The 16620-nt window shown below is 45.8% G+C and overlaps 4 protein-coding genes across 14 annotated transcripts in view; 2 read left to right on the forward strand and 2 right to left on the reverse strand.

The window, feature by feature from the left end:
- The first annotated feature begins 112 nt into the window (after window positions 1–112).
- Window positions 113–16620, forward strand: part of LOC6732580 (transmembrane protein KIAA1109 homolog) — a 30205-nt gene continuing 13697 nt past the window's right edge. For 5 of the 9 annotated variants that reach the window (XM_039298614.2, XM_039298617.2, XM_039298616.2 and 2 more), the window contains exons 1-10: window positions 113–809; window positions 3104–3383; window positions 3439–6589; window positions 6647–6850; window positions 6946–7489; window positions 7550–7830; window positions 7917–8037; window positions 8514–8609; window positions 9215–9795; window positions 16280–16616. In XM_039298614.2, coding sequence (XP_039154548.1) covers window positions 687–809; window positions 3104–3383; window positions 3439–6589; window positions 6647–6850; window positions 6946–7489; window positions 7550–7830; window positions 7917–8037; window positions 8514–8609; window positions 9215–9795; window positions 16280–16616 — 5718 coding nt within the window. In that variant the 5' untranslated portion in view covers window positions 113–686. The remainder of the gene's footprint in view (window positions 810–3103; window positions 3384–3438; window positions 6590–6646; window positions 6851–6945; window positions 7490–7549; window positions 7831–7916; window positions 8038–8513; window positions 8610–9214; window positions 9796–16279; window positions 16617–16620) is intronic. The other 4 variants (XM_016180275.3, XM_016180274.3, XM_016180273.3 and 1 more) reach the window with 1 other exon arrangement.
- Window positions 1559–3009, forward strand: LOC27208339. The gene has a single exon (XM_016183932.3). The coding sequence runs from the start codon at window positions 1960–1962 to the stop codon at window positions 2698–2700; it is 741 nt and encodes a 246-aa protein (XP_016025262.1). The 5' UTR covers window positions 1559–1959; the 3' UTR covers window positions 2701–3009.
- Window positions 9918–12247, reverse strand: LOC6732578. 2 transcript variants are annotated; one of them, XM_002079661.4, is made up of 5 exons: window positions 12106–12247; window positions 11854–12052; window positions 10505–11795; window positions 10204–10441; window positions 9918–10150 (listed from the first exon to the last, which is right to left on the reverse strand). In XM_002079661.4, exons 1-5 carry the CDS (start codon window positions 12169–12171, stop codon window positions 10025–10027), a joined length of 1920 nt encoding a protein of 639 aa, XP_002079697.1. In that variant the 5' UTR covers window positions 12172–12247; the 3' UTR covers window positions 9918–10024. The 2 variants fall into 2 exon arrangements, with proteins under 2 accessions (XP_002079697.1, XP_016025263.1); XM_016178187.3 differs by having other exon boundaries at window positions 9989–10140.
- LOC6732579 (nucleolar protein 12) lies at window positions 12283–14012 on the reverse strand. 2 transcript variants are annotated; one of them, XM_016178186.3, is made up of 3 exons: window positions 13490–14012; window positions 13046–13426; window positions 12283–12986 (listed from the first exon to the last, which is right to left on the reverse strand). In XM_016178186.3, exons 1-3 carry the CDS (start codon window positions 13914–13916, stop codon window positions 12487–12489), a joined length of 1308 nt encoding a protein of 435 aa, XP_016025264.1. In that variant the 5' UTR covers window positions 13917–14012; the 3' UTR covers window positions 12283–12486. The 2 variants fall into 2 exon arrangements, with proteins under 2 accessions (XP_016025264.1, XP_002079698.1); XM_002079662.4 differs by having other exon boundaries at window positions 13046–13429.

Raw genomic sequence — 16620 nt, forward strand, 5'->3', positions numbered from 1 at the left:
TTACAACGCTATCAGTTTTATTGAAATTTTGTATTATTCAAAAGACAGCTTTACGCGCCATCTTCCCCAGAAACCTGCGCATCTCTACCGCGAGCTGTGACTATCGCACGTCACCCGGCGTTGCCAGTCAGTGAATAGCTGCTTGTTGTGCATCCCTGATCGATCAGCTGTTCGCGAAGAAGAAGAAACGATGGGAGTGTTTTCGTCCGAGGCGAAATTATTTTTATTTTTTTCGCGCTTCATAGCCAGCGATTAATGAGCTAATCTAGCTTAAAACGCGACCGGGTAGTTGCAACTCTTGCTGTGATAAAAGGCAGTGAGCTGCCTCGATGAGAAGGCGAGAAAAAACGAATCGAAAATTGAGACACCCGCGACCTCCGAAACAAAGTGGGAAAAATCGAACCTGTGTGCGTGTGTGTGTGTCTGCGTTCAGTTAAAGTGTGTGTGTAGAATAGTAAATTTAATTTAAAATTAAAGAGCCCAATGTGTGCAATCCATAATCGAATGATATACATAGCCTGTGATCGGTGATAATGAGCGCGGCTATGAGCAATCGCTAATCGCGAGTGCAAAACCTGAGTAGCAGCAGCAACAACAGCAACATCAACAAACGCAGCAGGCGAATCCCAGCACACACCGCCCCGCACCGCCCCGCCCCGCCCACATACACACAGAGAAAAGCGGCGATGGAGGCGTTAGAAGTGGAGGACACCAGCGATGACAGCCTGCCCATGGGATTCCCAGAAGTGGGCACCTGGAACAGCACCCACAATGTCTCCTTGAACGACATGAATCTGGATGCGCGCATGGTGAGAATACGCTTCAGAATGCGAAACTTGATACCCATGATGAGGGCATACATATGTGTATAATTTGATTAATACGACTGGCATGCCAGTGAATCAGCCGACGACTGCCTTTATCTCCACGTTTATTGGTTCAATGGTCAAAGGGAGCAGCGGAAAGCTTATCATTCAGCGGGATTTGGTCATTGACACACACATACTCCGCCTACTTGTCACTCCGCCGCCCCGCCGATGATAAGACTACTGGTTTCTAGGCTGATCTAGAGCTCAAATCGGAATATAGATTTCCCATAGCTTTCTTTTATAATCGTCTTTCTTTTTAATTCAACTATATTCCAATTAAAGATAGACGACATCAAGTGTTATTTAAAAATCCAGCCTAAACAAGAGCAATTTTATGAAGTATCTTAGCTCTTTTATTTGGATTAATAACATTTATAAAGTTAAAATGAATATCCACTTGGGTCTTTAATCTAACTAAAAAGACATTTTAAGTAAGATTAGTAAGCCCTATAGGTTAATTCCATAATAAATGGTGGCAATTAGGTTTTTATTTAGCGATTAAGACAGATGACTTTACTTAATCTTATCTTATTGGCATAATTCATTGTATTAACATTACACAAGGGGTTTTGTTTTTAAATGTAGTTTGCTTGTTTGTGCAATTAAAGTCCACAGCTGGTAAACATTTTCAGTTACTAACTTTTATGTGGATCAATCGTTTGAGAAGTAAGAATTAGCTTGAGTAAACTTGGGTTTATAAATCAAAATTAATCTGTCAAGTTTCGATTCCTTTAAAACACCAACCCTTCAGACATTCTTCTATTAAATCCGATTTTTTTATTTGATACTCAAGGTCCAGCGTTCAATGAGGCCGGTCATAAAAGCCATTAACTCTATATAAAGACTACCACATTTTCGGAGTGGTATAATTTAGCATTAATTAAAAATTATCAAAAACGACGGGGCACACATGAAATCTTTCAGTCGTTCGTTCTAAAACGCAGTCATTTAACAAATCATCAAAATTTCCTATATCCTCAAAAATTTGAGGAGTAAAATCATTTTCGTGGGTTCACGCGAAGAGAATCCGAGTACTCGAGGAACCTTGCAACTGCGGCAACCTTCCAGGTCCTACCATCCATAGTCAGACATGCAGGCTTTGCGAACGGTGATTCAAGGCCTCTCGACGCGAAATGGCCAGATTATATCCCACATACGGAGATCCAGTGGGAGCAGCAGCTTTCCCGAGTTGGTCTTTTTCGACGACCTCGACGACACGGAGCAGGAGGATGAGCAGGGAGTGATGAATCAGTGTCCCATCCTTCACAGCCGCCACACTGATCTGTTCTACATGCCAAACTGCGTGGGTCCAGCGTATCAGGGCCTTATTTCTTCGGTGGATCAGCCTTATACCAGCAATTACTATATGGCCAAGGAAAACGATACCAATTTCGACTCTTTGGTAGCACCTACCGAAATGTGTGTGGTGGCTTGCCCCAAGTTGCTGGTGACCTACATGCGTCGCCTGTTCCAGCATCCGTATGTCCGCTTTGGCAGCTCGATGAACTTCGGCATGATTGGAATGCGATACAAGGACACAGATCCTAACAAGGCCATACGCTCTTTCGTTCACTTCGCCAGCTTCAATTCGCGTGAGATCATGGATAATGGTTATTGGGCGGACTTTATTAATCCCCTGACTGGTCGCGCCTACTTCCGGGGCGCCCACTGTATCCGGAAGCAGTCCCTGGAGGCCCAGCTCCTTGGCCGTGGCTTAAACCTAACCTTTGCCAATGGCTGCACCATCATTGAGGAGGAGCAGAGTGACCACTTAACCGGTTTCATATTCACAGACACACCCTGCAAGGTCCTCGAGTCGTGGTATTCGTAGGGAATCAAGAAATCACTGCACAGCTGCCCATTTAAATGTCTCTGATTGTGTACACATTAAAGTCCAGTTAAAAAACGGTGTCCACTGCCATATTCAAGAGGGATATTTTACAAAATTGTACGTAATTCTCGGACTTTCTCATTTTGGTTATAATCATGGAAAATATTCGAAATATTTGAAAATTGTACATGATTTTTTTTCTACAAAGATGGTTTCTATTCCTGAAGACAATGATATGAAAAGTGGCCTAAATTTAAAAGGATTTATAAAAATTGTTTTAATACTTTCAAAAATAAATTTTTAAACCCACAACGGCAATAAACTATTGTTTAATTATGTTCATGGATATTTATATTTTTTGCTTTATTCTTACAACCTAATGTCGATCTGAAATCTTTTTTAGATATGGTTGCTTGCGTCGCTCCTGACCACGATCACCTGGGTGACGTATATCACCTTCTACAATTCTCGGGTGATTGGCATGCTGATAACGAAGATCGCCAACCGTTGGTTCATCAAGGGCGCGTACTTCAAGATCGGTTCTGTTGCTCTAAATCCGCTCGCAGGAAAGATAATGTTCCGAGACTTCGTCTACATCACGTATGACTACACAGTGCGGGCGCAGGATGGATACTTCATATTCCGCTGGTGGCGCTCCTATGTGCCCAAGGATGTCTCAGAAGGTGAGCTGGAATAAGGGAGTAATCGGACACTTTTGATGACAATTACTTTTCATAGATCTTTCCCATTCGGACACGCGCCTATCGGTCCAGTTAAATGGCTACGAGCTGCACATATACAACAGATCGGATTTGTACGACACGTTGGAGAAGACGTTTGGTCTGGAACCATCGCTGCTTATACCGACAGATGCGGCGAGCAATGAGGAGAGGAACAAGCTCAAGGAACACCACATGAATCTGGAGAACGCACGGCAGAGCCAGAGAATTCAGAATGTAAAGAACTCGGAGGCAATGCAGGCCACCACCTGGCGGGATTTAATACCAGTGATTAAAATTGACGTTTGCTCCGGTCGCTTTGTGTTTGGAAACCGATTAACGCCGACTACCCTATCGATTTCCGTGGAAGAGGCCCATTGCACCTACAGTACAAAGCCAGCTGTCTGTAGATTGGATCACTTTATGCACTTTGTGAAGGCCAAAGTCGAAAATGCGAAAGTGCTCTTCTGTCCGAGTCCCAAGTATACTGGTTTGATTGATGAACCACCGCGATATATGGGCGAAGGCTTTGTGGTGATGATGTCCAATCAAATGGATTTGTATTTCTACATGGACGAGCCAGGCGTGGTGCCGGAACATCCTGTACAGATTGTTCTGCCCAACGGTGATGTTGTGGAGCCTTCGCCTCCGGTCTGGGGCATAAATGCCAGGTGTCTCAGAGGCACTGATTTCAGCTACGGACCGTGGGCAGATCGGCAAAGAGATCATCTGTACAGGTACTTTTACCCTTCTGATTGGAAGGAGGCAGAAGTAACACCCACACCCCAGCCAGGGGAACTTCGCAGCTATCAATCCTTCGATGTTACATTGTGCGTGCTAAATGAGGCAACTATTGACATACTCTTTTCCAAAGAAAAAGAGACAAACGCAATGCACATAACCGTGGGACCTGCTTCGTATGTAGAGATGACAATTCCCTGGGTCACTCAACCCGATGGTTACACATCGAAGATCCAGGGACAGCTCTTCCACGTGGAGGCCACCACTTCGCTGCAGTACCGCAGCCTGGCAGAGTTCGAGTCCTTGGAATACAAGGTGCGCATACACTACCCGACCAAGTGGAACGCACCACAGGACTGGAGCATTTCTCTCTCCGGCTGCAAGACGAGTGCTTTCATCGTGTACAAACACAAGTGCTTCTTCCAGGATCTCATCGAGGATTGGGCTAACAAGGCCAGGCCGGATATACTCAGTTTTGTTCCGTATACCTGTAACTTTAGCATCCGCCTGCATGAGTTCGAAATCCTAATGCTGTGCAACGAGTACAATTGGATCGATTGCAGTAGTGCCAACCAGGAGAACAATCATCTGGCTTTCTGTGGAGACGTCTTTGAGATGAGTTTCGCCCTGCCCTTTGACGATTTCCTGCCCAAGACAGTTACTCTTAAGTTTTGGATCCACGGAGAGGGCTTGGATTTGAGCTTATACGTACCGGAAGTGTCCTCGGTGCGCCCTATTGTTTTAGCCATAGATGAGAACGCAAGACTGCTGACCAGGGAGGGCAAGCTCATCCGGCGCCCAGAGTTGTACTCGAAGAAGTGGCGGAAGATTTGCCAGCGCTCTGCCGGTTGGATCGACTGTTGGGCAGTGCCCATTCTGGCACTGTCAATTCAGTATGTTTATCATCCAGTTCCACCACTAGGACCAGATCCTCAAGCGGATATAACAACGCCGGAAAAAGAGGAGATCTTATTGAGTCCCATGAGGATACCAAAAGTTAGAAAATCACCTGTTAGTAGCTGGCAACAGCCACCTGAACAGTATAGTAAATTTGATCCTGGAACGCTGGCCGCGGACCATGTTACTGTGGAACTGGAGATTGGTAGCTCCGTGCTTATGGCTTATGGAAATGTGCTGCGCAACTTTATTAGCCTGAAGGAAAATATTTTCGGCGAGGATCAGAATTTCACAGACATGGAGCAATCGAATGTAAATATGAAGGAGCCCGGCGTTGCCCAAGTAAATCCCAAGGACCAACTGCTGGCTAAAGAAAAGGAGCTAGCCAATAAATCCATTTCAGAGACTCAACCGCCCGAGGAGAAGCGCAAACCCTTCGATCCTCGTCTATATCGTCCTCTGGAGGTGATGGTTTCTGTGATTGTGCATGACATTCAGGCGCACGTAATGAAGAATTGCAATGAAGATGATCCGCCATGTCCGGTCGTTCTAATAGAAAGATTCGGCTTCGAGATGAATAAGAAGTATCATGAAACAACTCTACAAGTGTTAGTAAGTCCGTCGTATTTACTCACATCGGATTGCGTGCAGCGGTCGCAGAGGGAGCAGCATATTAACCAGGGTCACCTAATGCTCTCCGCTGTCCAGGTTAGAGGTCATGCCATGTTCAGTAATGAGGGCTGTGCTCTGGACGAGGACACTCTGGAATATTCCTGGCTCGTGGAGGTGCAGCTGGGCAAGCTAACCGGAAAGCTTACTCTACCACAGCTTGTAAACGTTGTTACAGGTCTGGAGACACTTATACTCTTGGCCATTGATCCGGAGAACTGTTTAAAGTCACCTAAGACAGTAAGAAACTGCCATCACGGAGTGCCCAGCAATTTGTGCCCCCAAACCAAGGAAGAGAAGAAGTACAAGTGTCCCTCCTCCGAGGATATAAAATACAAAATGACGCGCGTTTCGGTGGATGCCGTGGATGTATATCTGATAGAAAGTGGCACAGCTTTGCATGCCTGGATCTCTCCTATTCGTTTGGCCAATTGTAATCTTCACGGCCAGCGCGTCAAATCGGGGATCTCTGGGCTACTGCCCTCCATTCTATTGCGTTTGTTCATGCTCCACACGACGAACTCGACATTCAACACCAACACTACGGGCAGTAATCGGTCAGGCAAGCTGAGACGAGCTGATCAAGATTCCCTAAAGTCTCAGGATGCAGGAGGATCTCATTACGCTTCACATGGAAAGGCCGGAAAGCGAAGCTCTAACTCCTTCTCAAGGCGAGATTCTCGAGAGGAAGCCACGCGGAAGCTTAGGGGAAGTTTCTCGGAAACACATACCAAGCGTACACCAGAAACGGAGATAACTGAAAATTGGGTGGAGGTGGGCTGCACTTCGCTGGGGCCCATTTTGTTGGAGGGAGCTTCGGCTCTACCCATTCCGGATCACGAACTGCATCTCGTGCAGCACAAGTAAGATCCGGATTGATGTTTTAGTCTATTGATTCTAATTGTGGGTTTTCCTTGCAGTTTTCTGCGTGAGCACGATGCCAAATTCAAGCGACTCTGGTTCCTGTGGTCCAATAACGGAAGTGCATTGTCCTCTGGCACTGAGATCTCACGTTGTGGCTGTATCGGTGGATGCGCCTTTTTCGGAAGCAATCGAAATGGACAAAAATTCTTCAAGCCAACGGCGCAGGATGCCCACGATAACTACAATATAGCGCGATACTTGTGAGTAAAATGACACCGTTTAGTAGGAAATAGCAATCAAATATATATTATATTTTAAGAAAAACCATTTAATTTTTATATCTTTGCAATTTCAGCATCATCAACAATAATAAGGACTTCGGTTTCGGCGAAAGCATTCTCCACCAGGGTCAACTTGTCTTCCACACCCCGCCCTACAGTCTTCATTGTGTCTCGCTTTACGATACAGCGGATTTTAATGGCAAAGGCCGCCTGTACAGACCAGCTGGAGATTTGCGAAACGGAAGTCTGAAGAAGACGGATCTCTGCTCTCTGCCCGATGGCACTAAGTTTAAGATCGGTGCGAGTGGAACAACTGGAGTTGAGAAACCTGAGCCCAACTGCCGAAATAAGTCTCGAGAGAGCATTGGATCCCCTAATACGTTGGAAAGGAGGACCAAGCGCTATCCATGTACGAGACAAACTTCCGTGGAGGTACCTTACGCCCGCCTGCTGGATAGTCCCTCCAAGAAGCTACAGCTGCAGCACGAGGCGTCTGCCGGCGACGCGGGAAGTAGCCATCGGCGCGGTTCCGATTCCAATAGGCTGCGGGTTTCACCACCGAAGACTAGCATTTCCGACTCCAGACTGACGGGGGATGTCCTCGATGATGAAACAGAGGTGCGGCACAATATTGTAATTTTGATTTTAATACTAATCCTAATATATTTTCCATTGCAGATACCGGATGAAATGTCGCACTCGGCACCTCATTCACATCCGTTGGAATTTGAGATCGCCGATATTGCGCTTCACGTCCAGGGACTAGGTGGAGATCAGCTGCCTCGCGAAGTGCAACGCACTATATCGCTGACGTCGGAGAATCCCTCAGAGATGTTCTTCTCAGCCGAAGAGGATATATCCAATGTGCTGTCTCAGCGGGGATCCATGAAGCAGCGAAACAGTGTAAACAGTGGATCCGTGGTGCTGTCCGGAAAGAAGCGATTTTCGTCGGATCTAAGGTGCCTATATACAAGTTATATCCGACCCCATTATATTCTGACTAACAATATATCTTCATTGTATATCTTCATCTTCATTCAACTAGCATTGGAGCCCAAAACGATAATGGAAGTCACACACTACCCACATATCGCAGCGATCTAGAGATCCACGCTCCCGACGGCAACAAAACACTTCCAAAACGACCGCAGAGCACCACAGAACTGGTAAAGCTGAAAAATCAAATACTCAAACACCTCGATTACGTATTGTATAATGTTAGGCCGATTTACTCAGTGAATTATCTACACCAAGCGCGTTTAGCTTTGCTGCTTTGAGGCCAATTTTGTATTAAACTCAGTTTATCACTAAATTCCATATTCACCCATGTAATAATCAAGGCGGCAATATTAGCCCAAATTCGAAATATTATTCGATTCGAGTCTATTTCAGTGCATGCTTCGCTCTTTAAACATAAGTCTATCTACATACATTTACTTTTAATAACTCTTAAGCAACAATTTCTCAATATCGGTTCACACTTTAAAGCATAAATTGAGAAACTGTTGCTGATTTTGTTAAACTGTAAGCCACACCTAAAATCTATTCCTTTCCTCAACTCGACTCATCTCTAAAATCCGAAATCAATTAATGAACTAACCAAATCGATATAAAAACCAAAACCTAAACAAAAATCACCCAGAACGAAGACGCGAGACGCATTCACGGTCTTGCCACACCAATAAGAAAAATAACAAATATCTCATCTCGACCTGAGTACCGACATTTTGTTCATGATGTGAGTAGTTCTTAGTACCAACAACAAGCAACCAACCAACCTCTTCTAACTAACAAGTAGCCTAACTAAATCGAAATTCGAATGCTAGTCTGTTCTGAACAACCTGAATGTATCTGTAGACCTCCTTTCTTACCTTATAAGTTTCCAAAAATTGTCAAACAAATTCTCGATGATCAACAAATGCATGTAAAGTATGTTGTGTATTAGTGCATGTAGAGTCTATTGCTCTCGATCCTATATCTAATTCATATCATAAGCTATGAGGCTGTAGGATGTGGGCTATTACCGGTATCAATCAACAAAAAATTCCATTTCGATATGCCTTTGGTTTGAAATTAGTATGGTTTGTCAGCTATATTTTAATTTTGAAAACTTTACAAATTACTAATTGAATGTCAATTCGATTAACTGAAAAGTATTGCAATTTTATTTTAAATCTTTCAAAAACCGACCAAAATCTTTGCTGCACTTCAACAAAAAGTTTCTCACAGTTTTCTGCTTGTGTCCTTTGAACTGGCTATTTTAGTTGTAGAAGCCGAAAACAACTCAATTTCATGTTCCACTCAGAATATATCTAATACAGTTTTATGGTATTCCTTCTGCAGGCTGATTCTCGTGGCTCATCATCTGGCACCCCATCACTGTCTTCCAACTCTTTCATATCGGCCATGTCTTCACAAGAGGATGTGGCGTTGGTCAATCTGCACCAGCAGGTCAACCGGCCAATTATCGACTCACCTTTGCTGATGGCCAGCTACCTGAATCATTTGTCGCAGGTGAAGTGCTTTAACTGGAATGGATGTTCCTTTCCCTTGGGTCCAGATGTCTTTTCTACTCCACTGTTCTCGGAGAACGAAGACGGTGGATTGACCTATATTGGCAGCAAGATGCTGCCCCACTTTGATCTCTACTCCTGTTGGCGGGAGATTAAAGTGGTTCCTCGATACGAAAACGCCACTGGGAGCAACAGCTCGGCCACATTTATGGGCGGACCCAAGTCTCATCCCTGGGACCCCAGTGTGCTCTTAAAAGAGGAGGAATCGGACAAGACCACGAACGGATTTGATGATGGCGAGTTCATGAGTCTGCAGGCTGAGGGAGGAGCGGTCTGTACGTCTGTGGTGGCCAGGCTAAAAGGTCAACTGAACGTCTTCCTTACACCGCTTCTACTGGAGGGATTACAAAGGTAAGTGGAAATGATGATACGATAATTTCATTTCAATTTAATTACCATACAATTTAAACAAGAGAAAATTTGCTGGCAATTCCAAATCGTATAATGTTATGAATCAAAACCAGAAATAGGAACAACAAAGTCTCAGCTCTCGTATTTCTGGATTATCATTTTATGGGTTCATATAAAAAATATATATAAAGGCATTTATCAAGTATAGCGTTAAATATACATATATAACTCAACTTCGCTTGATGCGCAAATGGGCGAGATTGGACTGCCTCAATGCCGCATGGGCGTTGATCCGGCCACCCTGATCCCGCGGAAAAGAGTCCATCAGCATCTTTATATACGTTTCTTTGGAGTTCTAATTGCATACAAATGTATATTCTATAATGAGGTGTGTGGTTGCCCACTCACCTCGGGGGAGTCATTAGTGTTCTTATTCTCGCGCTTTTTCCTCCTGTACTCGGAATCCAAATGGAATTCCTCCATTGTTCTGGGCTCCTCCTCCGTGAGTTTGTCCATGTTTAACGCCTCGCTTTCCCTTCGATCCTCGAGCAATCGACGTTCGCCACGTTCATTTTCACTTTGTATGTAGTCGTCTTGCATTTGAATCAAATAACGAGGTGGATCCCGAGCATTATTGGCAATAAAACTTGAACATAAATGATAAGTGATAAGTGATGGTAACGAAACAACAAAATCGTAGTTATCTTACCTTTCGCTATCGAAAAAATGTTCCTGCTTAGGCAGTTTAGAGTTCAGTGGCATCGGCTCATCCTTTATACTCGCTTGTTTATTATCATCTTCATTGTGCATCTGCTCCACAAATTGCTTCTCTGTTTGTTCTCTCTTACGATGTGACGTCCTGGAGGACTGATGGCGATCGTAAAGATCAAGTGGATCTGCTTCATTCGCTATCGGTTCGTTTTCAGCTCTGTCGACTCCCTCTACATTAGGTGCCTTCTGATTCCGATTGAACTGCTGTTCACCTTGATGCAAACTAGCTGATTGTCCAGCATCGAAGTTTGCCAGATGTTCTTTCTCCCAGTTGTTTAAATGATCTTTTTGAAAGTTGTTCTGATATTCTGAATCGAAATTAGCCTGATGCTCCTGCCCGAAATTACCCAGATTGGTCAAATCTAAGTTTGGCTGATATTCCTTGTTTAGATTAAGCTCATCTTCTTGATCCAAAGTGGACTGGCTTCTTAGCTCTAAGTCAGTAGATTGTTCTCGCTTAATCTTAGCATTATAGTTCTGATCCAAGTTCGCCTGATCTTCTTCTTTCAATTGGCCTGAAGGTTCGTGCTTCAAGTTCACGGGGTATTCCAAAGGATTTTGACGTCTATACTCGTTTTTTAAATTAGTTTGATGTTTCTGCTCTGTATTAATCTTGCTATCCCTTCCAAAGTCAAAAGGCTGAACTTGCTTTAAACTGGCTTGATTTTCTAGCCCTAAGCTGTTGTCAAACTCGGAGTTTGATAGCTCTATTTGTGCATCATTCAATGGTTCACCTTGATCATTGAATGCTGATGTGAGCTCATCACCCAGTTGCGCATTTCCAGTCAACTCCTGCCCTGGAATATATTCTTCATCCAGAAGTGTGTCTCTACTTTCCTTGCCTCTTGATCGCCTGCTGGCCTGGCACAGAAAGTCATCTGCCTCGCATTCGAAGTCATCTTTAGGTTTCTTGCACTTTTTGTTCTTTGGCTTCGGAGATTTGGTAGTTTCGCTTGAAAGATCGTCGTCCACAAAGCCACCTGATTTTGGCTTGCAATTGTCGTAAGCACTTTTAGTTGAGCACATTCGAGTGGTTTTCGGCGCACAAGTGCTTTTCCTTGAGCAACGCTTCGTGGTCGGGCAAGTGGGTCTCTTGGTGCACAAATTAGGCTTCGTTTCATCGGAATCGTCCTCATCCCGGCAGCTATCATCGAGACCTACATCCATAGACTGAAAGTCCTGCTTGCGTATATTGGCCATCGCTTGTCCACCATGGGCTGTTAGGCTCGCTTTCTTTGAAAAGTTTCAGCCGGTGACAATGAAAGATCATCTACAGTGATTACTTACCGTCATCGTCGACATCTTCATCTCGACCAAGGCGCTCATCAAGTAGCTTGTTCAAGGAATTAAGATCATCCAGGGTTAGATCCTTGAGGGTCTCCTGTACCTCCGCATCGGTAAGACCATTTGTGAGGTCGGGATAGTCAGCAGGATCGGTCAAGCGAGCATTCAGGACACCTAGATCCTTGGAATTGGCCTGGGATTCCTAGAGGACCGATTGTACAATCCCTCAAAAAAGTCATTTAACAAGTAACTTACCACAGGAAATGCATTTAGCACTAATGGGTTGACACTGCAAATAAAGCAGATCCCAAGCAGTAACATTTTATTTTCGATGTATTCTTTGACTGAGAATTATTTCAAAGCCTTGTTTGCAGCTGCCTTTGTTTTGTTTTGCACTCTATTTAATTATTTAATTCTAATACATAATACACATTGTTTAAAATTTCGCATTTTATTTTTAAGTTGTTTTCTGAGTAATCTTTCAACGATTACTTGGTCAACATAATCAATCCAGTGTCCGCTACGGAAACTGATCCGGTGGTTAACTTCGTAACAGAAAGTCAAACGAATCTCATCGAATCGAATTGCAACTTATTCCAAATCTTATGCTTATGCTCTAATATACCTAAATGTATATTAACTCTTTTGCTTGGGCGCTATTTTCTTGGCAAGAGCCGTTTGTAGGTCATTGCTTTTCTTTTTAGGCTTCTTAGCCTTCTTGATGCCGTCGACTTTGACGCCCCGGTACTCAGACTTCTTCTTTTGACCAGTAGGTGCTCCTTCTTTTTTCACATTACCGTTCTCTTTGCCCTTCTTCTTGTCTAGCCTTTTTTTTGCGCCCGCCGAATTCTGGTTCTTAGCTTTGGTCTTTGAGGACGTCTTCGAAGCAGTGGAGGCGGCGGCAGCATCGCGCACTTGCTTGGCGCCCAGTTTCTTGACTTGATAGCGCTCCACGTTGATTGGCCTATCATCCAGAAGCGTCTGATTCAGTTCAAGAGCTAGTCCCACAGCATCGGGCTTCTGGAAACAGACGTATGCTACTCCTTTGCAGCCCTTGTCGCCATCCTGCAGGCAACGTATGTAGTCTATTTCGCCACAACTGGAGAAGATCTCTCGCAGCTGCTCCTCGGTGGCCGCTGGAATGAGTAGCACTTAATGTTAGCACTTAGTTCAAACTACTGACTTCTTTACTTACAGTACTTTAGGCTGCCAACGAAAATGGTTCGCTTGGCATCCTTGTCACTGGGCTGCTGATCCTTTCCCTGGCTGAACTTCTCCGCCATAGACGCGGGAGTCACCCGCAGGTGATTTTCCTTAAACTCTGTGCCATTAAGAGAAAGCGCTTGCTGGGCAATCTCGGGATTCTGGAGCACCACGTAGGCGTTCAGGGAGCCGGCTACCTTGCGCTGTTTGTGCTTGAAAAGCTGCTTGCCCCCGGCGGTGCGCAGCCGGATGGATTGAACCAATCCATAGGGCTGGAACAATTTCACCAGCTGGACACGTTTGGTGTTGATGGGCAGATTACCTACGAAAACGGTGGACGCCTCTTCTTCAGGATTCCGGATCCGCTTAACTCCTTCTGTGCGATGAATGTCGGAATTGATTAATCTATGGGAATATGGTTTTTTGTTAACCTCACCTTCATCCTTGTTATTGGCATTGGCTTTGGCTTTCTTAGACACTTTTCCTTTTGGTTTTTCCTTTGGAGCAGTCGTCGTTGGTTCCTTCTCCACTTTTTCCTTTTTGATGGCCTTACCTTCAACCTTAACCGGCGCTTCTGGTTCCGTCTTAACCTCCTTGGGCGTCAGTTTGTTTTGTTGCTTCTTCAGCTTCTGTGCCTGCTTCTTGGCCTTCTTCTTTTCGATCTTGGCCAGGTCTTTGGCGGACAATTTTTTGGGACTTTCCTGGATAGCAGCCTTTACTTCATCTTTTGGAACTTTAACCGTCTTTTTTTTGGGCTTCGCCTTTGATTTCTTGGTCACTTTACCATCCTCCACGACGCCGGGCTCTTTTTTAATCGGCTTTAATTCAGCCTTTTCTGATTCTTTGGCTTTTGGTGTTTTCATTTTTGCACAAAGAAGTACTTTATCAATAATATGTTCTTTTCTACACGTGTGGTGGCCCAAAAGTGTGACCGCCCTTGACCGTTAAAAATACCATGCATTCGAAATAAAAATACTGAAATGTTCAAAATAAAATATATACCGAAAATACCATTTTTTTTTTTAAACCACAAACTTTTGAAAAAAAGTAAGGCAAATTATAATTAAATTTAAAAATTTTAAAACTAATTTATTAAAAAACCTTTTTTTTGGGATATTTTTGTTGTCTTGCATATTTAGACATCAAAAATATTTAATAAAGTTTGTAACGAACTGATTTTCTTTATTTCGCTCGCTACTGGTTGCAGTGGCTAGCTCAGAGAGTTTGTGTGTTCGTCCCACCAAATTTATGATTTGTGTGATTGCCCGACCAAGGAAAGGTTCTTGATATAGTCGTTTATTATGCTATTTCTCATATAAGAAATAATCCTCCTAGGGAATTATGGAGATCTCGCTACTCCTGCGGCACTCCTGTTCCAACGCCTTGCCTCCGTGGTACCGCTGGCTCCTTGACGTGGTCGGTCCGGTCGGGCCTAGGATGTTATGGGGCACGGGTGTATCGTCCCGGGTGAGGCAACGCTCGTCCTGGAACCACCTGTACCGACCACTGACTCCACTGACCCTTACGGACACGTCGGTTTCTTCGCCTTAGCTTCCGAAGGTCTTTCCGCCGGCCGGAACGGATCTAGGATGTTATGGGGCACGGGTGTATCGTCCCGGGTGAGGCAACGCTCGTCCTGGAACCACCTGTACCGACCACTGACTCCACTGACCCTTACGGACACGTCGGTTTCTTCGCCTTAGCTTCCGAAGGTCTTTCCGCCGGCCGGAACGGATCTAGGATGTTATGGGGCACGGGTGTATCGTCCCGGGTGAGGCAACGCTCGTCCTGGAACCACCTGTACCGACCACTGACTCCACTGACCCTTACGGACACGTCGGTTTCTTCGCCTTAGCTTCCGAAGGTCTTTCCGCCGGCCGGAACGGATCTAGGATGTTATGGGGCACGGGTGTATCGTCCCGGGTGAGGCAACGCTCGTCCTGGAACCACCTGTACCGACCACTGACTCCACTGACCCTTACGGACACGTCGGTTTCTTCGCCTTAGCTTCCGAAGGTCTTTCCGCCGGCCGGAACGGATCTAGGATGTTATGGGGCACGGGTGTATCGTCCCGGGTGAGGCAACGCTCGTCCTGGAACCACCTGTACCGACCACTGACTCCACTGACCCTTACGGACACGTCGGTTTCTTCGCCTTAGCTTCCGAAGGTCTTTCCGCCGGCCGGAACGGATCTAGGATGTTATGGGGCACGGGTGTATCGTCCCGGGTGAGGCAACGCTCGTCCTGGAACCACCTGTACCGACCACTGACTCCACTGACCCTTACGGACACGTCGGTTTCTTCGCCTTAGCTTCCGAAGGTCTTTCCGCCGGCCGGAACGGATCTAGGATGTTATGGGGCACGGGTGTATCGTCCCGGGTGAGGCAACGCTCGTCCTGGAACCACCTGTACCGACCACTGACTCCACTGACCCTTACGGCGCGTCAGATCCTTCTCCTCCGCTCCCAGAATCTCCACTTGCTTGTGGCGATTCGTCCTTCTGAGTCCTTCGGGCTTCTTGCCGCCCGACGCTTGCACTGCTCCTTTTCTTCGCGTTCGCCCGCGTGTTCACTCTTCCGATACCTTCGATTGACACTCCGAAACTCGGCCACCTTCCGCCCGCGATCTCTCTGTCTCCTTCACTGTCCTACTCCTCCGCCTTCAAATCCCGTTCCGACTGCGCGCTGACCGCGCGACTCGCGCCGGTACTCTCCTCGACTATCCTCGCGTACGTGTTAAGACTGACTGCCCCGAGCTGCACTTGCGCCGTCCCTTTATAGGCCGCGGGGATCCCGTTATTTCCCCTTTTGCGCACGGCCCGCTTGGGTACAAAGTCCAACAGTTGTACCGTTAGTTCACGGTGCATCCTCTTTGTGCACGCACCGTTACCGGTCGACCTCTTTGCCCTTGGTCAACTCGAGTCCAAGGTCCAGAACGGTACCGTTAGTTCACGGTGCGTCTTCTTTGTGCCTGTCCGACATCCGCACCGTTACCGTTCGACCCCTGTGCCCTTGGCCCGCTCGAGTCCAAGACCTAACGGGGTACCGTTAATTCACGGTCTCTCCGCTTTGCCCTGGCCGCCTAGCATCGCGGCTGTTGCTAGGCCACTCCCCTACACGAGATTTGTGGGGAGTTTTAAGACTCCTTATTATAAAAAATGAGATAAACTAAACTTTAATATTAATTATAAGTTATTTATATTATTTAAACGTTATTGCCCTTATAGAATGGTGGAGGCCGCCGTCCCGACAATTCAATCAATGCACCTGCTCTCGGTGGTGAACTTCATCCACACATCCTGCATTGCCAAGGTGAACAACGACAACATCCTGAAGCGGGATCAGAGCTTAAGCTACTGGTCGCAGGTTCACTCGAACTCGAAGCGATCCACGACGGAGAGGCATCTGCAGGGACCCGGGGACTCGTTCCTCAGCGATGTCTATGAGGAGAGTATTTCCACCAAAACTCAGGGACTAATTGTCCTGCCCAAGGTCAGCATCACCATGCTGCAGTCCTCCATTGTGGAGGAGATCATTTCAGTGGCAGCCTTGGATAATGTGCAAGTGA

This window comes from Drosophila simulans, chromosome 2L (assembly GCF_016746395.2).
Source record: "Drosophila simulans strain w501 chromosome 2L, Prin_Dsim_3.1, whole genome shotgun sequence".
NCBI lineage: Eukaryota > Metazoa > Arthropoda > Insecta > Diptera > Drosophilidae > Drosophila > Drosophila simulans.

Excerpts from the sequence above, each read along its gene's own strand:
- LOC27208339 (XM_016183932.3), top strand. The coding sequence starts at position 1,960 with ATGCAGGCTTTGCGAACGGTGATTCAAGGCCTCTCGACGCGAAATGGC.
- LOC6732578 (XM_002079661.4), bottom strand. The coding sequence starts at position 12,171 with ATGTTACTGCTTGGGATCTGCTTTATTTGCAGTGTCAACCCATTAGTG. Across the intron at positions 12,053-12,105 it reads TGCTAAATGCATTTCCTGTG|GAATCCCAGGCCAATTCCAA; the intron begins GTAAGTTACTTG and ends TCGGTCCTCTAG. Across the intron at positions 11,796-11,853 it reads TGAAGATGTCGACGATGACG|CGAGCCTAACAGCCCATGGT; the intron begins GTAAGTAATCAC and ends TTTCAAAGAAAG.
- LOC6732579 (XM_002079662.4), bottom strand. The coding sequence starts at position 13,916 with ATGAAAACACCAAAAGCCAAAGAATCAGAAAAGGCTGAATTAAAGCCG. Across the intron at positions 13,430-13,489 it reads TGCCAATAACAAGGATGAAG|AAGGAGTTAAGCGGATCCGG; the intron begins GTGAGGTTAACA and ends TTCATCGCACAG. Across the intron at positions 12,987-13,045 it reads CGTTGGCAGCCTAAAGTACT|CGGCCACCGAGGAGCAGCTG; the intron begins GTAAGTAAAGAA and ends TACTCATTCCAG.